General features: G+C 40.8%; 1 protein-coding gene across 1 annotated transcript; it reads right to left on the bottom strand.

The window, feature by feature from the left end:
• Nucleotides 1–325: 325 nt before the first annotated feature.
• On the bottom strand, nt 326–1,264 carry LOC308662769 (olfactory receptor 2A12-like; the record flags this gene model as incomplete). Its single annotated transcript, XM_081318914.1, has 1 exon — nt 326–1,264. The coding sequence occupies one exon, from the start codon at nt 1,262–1,264 to the stop codon at nt 326–328; it is 939 nt and encodes a 312-aa protein (XP_081175040.1).
• Nucleotides 1,265–1,511: the final 247 nt, after the last annotated feature.

The raw sequence follows: 1,511 nt of genomic DNA, 5'->3' as shown, positions 1-1,511 counted from the left end.
ATAAAAAAGCAATTTCTATCGTGAAAAGTCAACATTGCTAATATGACAAATATTAGGGATGAGGAAGCTAATAACTTTCGGTTAACTCTAGCCTCACCCACCTAGTGTGCAAAAATGAAAGTGTCCCTTGCAAAATCTTTACAGTTTTTCTCTTTGCCGATGCCTTGAATGTAGCAAGATCTTACATATCCACTGCTCTACTACCATTACATTGTTAAGAGGACATAAGTCACCAGGTTATCGCTACAAAGCATCAGCCACTTTGAGTCTAACGTAGTTAGACCACATTTGAGGTGAACATTTCATTGTGACCTCCAATAAACTTTTAAGTCCCATGACAGATGTTGCATCTCTGCAACACTTTCACCAAGGCCCCTTTCACTTCCTTGTTCCTGAGACTGTAAATCATGGGGTTGAACATGGGTGTGACAATGCTGTAGAACAAGGAGACCATTTTATCCTGGTCTGGAGAATGGTTTGAGCCAGGTCTCATGTACATGAACATAGCACTTCCGTAAAACAGTGCCACCACAGTCATATGGGAGGCACATGTAGAGAAAGCTTTACGCCGGCCTTGTGTGGAGTGAATCTTCAAGATGGTTATTAGAATGTGGACATATGTGATCAGTATAAAGGAGAAGGGACACAAAAGAATGAGGACAGCAATCACAAACACAATGATTTCATTGAAATGGGTGTCAGCACAAACAAGTTTCAGCAGAACCAGGACGTCACAATAAAAGTGGTTAATGACATTTGGACCACAATAAGGCATTTGGAGAGTATTGGCTACGTGCACCATTGCAAGAAGGAAGCCAAAGAGCCAGGCTGCTAAAACCAACTTGATGCAGACTTTCTGGTTCATAATGAGGGTGTAGCGCAGAGGGTAACATATGGCCACAAAGCGATCATAGGCCATGACTGCAAGGAGGACACACTCAGTAATGGCTAGGCCAAAGAAAAAGTAGATCTGAACACCACAACCAGCAAATGAAATGGTCTTCTTTGGGATCCACAGATTGGTTAATAACTGAGGAATTGTACAAGTTATGTACCAGATGTCTACAAAGGAGAGGTTACTTAAGAAGAAGTACATGGGGGTGTGGAGTTGAGAATCCAGCCAAACGAGCATCAGGATGATCACATTGCCCATTAATGTGATGCTGTAGACAATCACAAACATCCCAAAGAGAACAAATTGTGTCTTTGGTCCAGTGGTAAGACCCAAGAGGAAAAACTCTGTTACTGTTGTTTGATTCGCCATCTCTTCCTCTACCGCAGTGGAAGAAAGAGCTTCCCCTGTAAAATACAATGACTTACATTGTCAAGTATATTAATCACTGGAGAGGTTCTATTAGAATTTGTTCACTTATATTAAAGAAGAAGTAACCTTTATGCAACAATTCTAGTTTTCTTCATTCCTGCAACATTACTGGAATCATTTCTACCCAGCAGCATGTCATCACAAAATTTCAGGAGCTTCAGTTTTTGTCATTCTATTTATCTGTGCA

Source organism: Vipera berus, assembly GCF_964194415.1.
Source record: "Vipera berus genome assembly, chromosome: 2".
Taxonomy (NCBI): Eukaryota; Metazoa; Chordata; class Lepidosauria; order Squamata; family Viperidae; genus Vipera; species Vipera berus.
The sequence above is the reverse complement of the archived record's forward strand: the minus strand, read 5'-3'. Positions and strand labels throughout refer to the sequence as shown.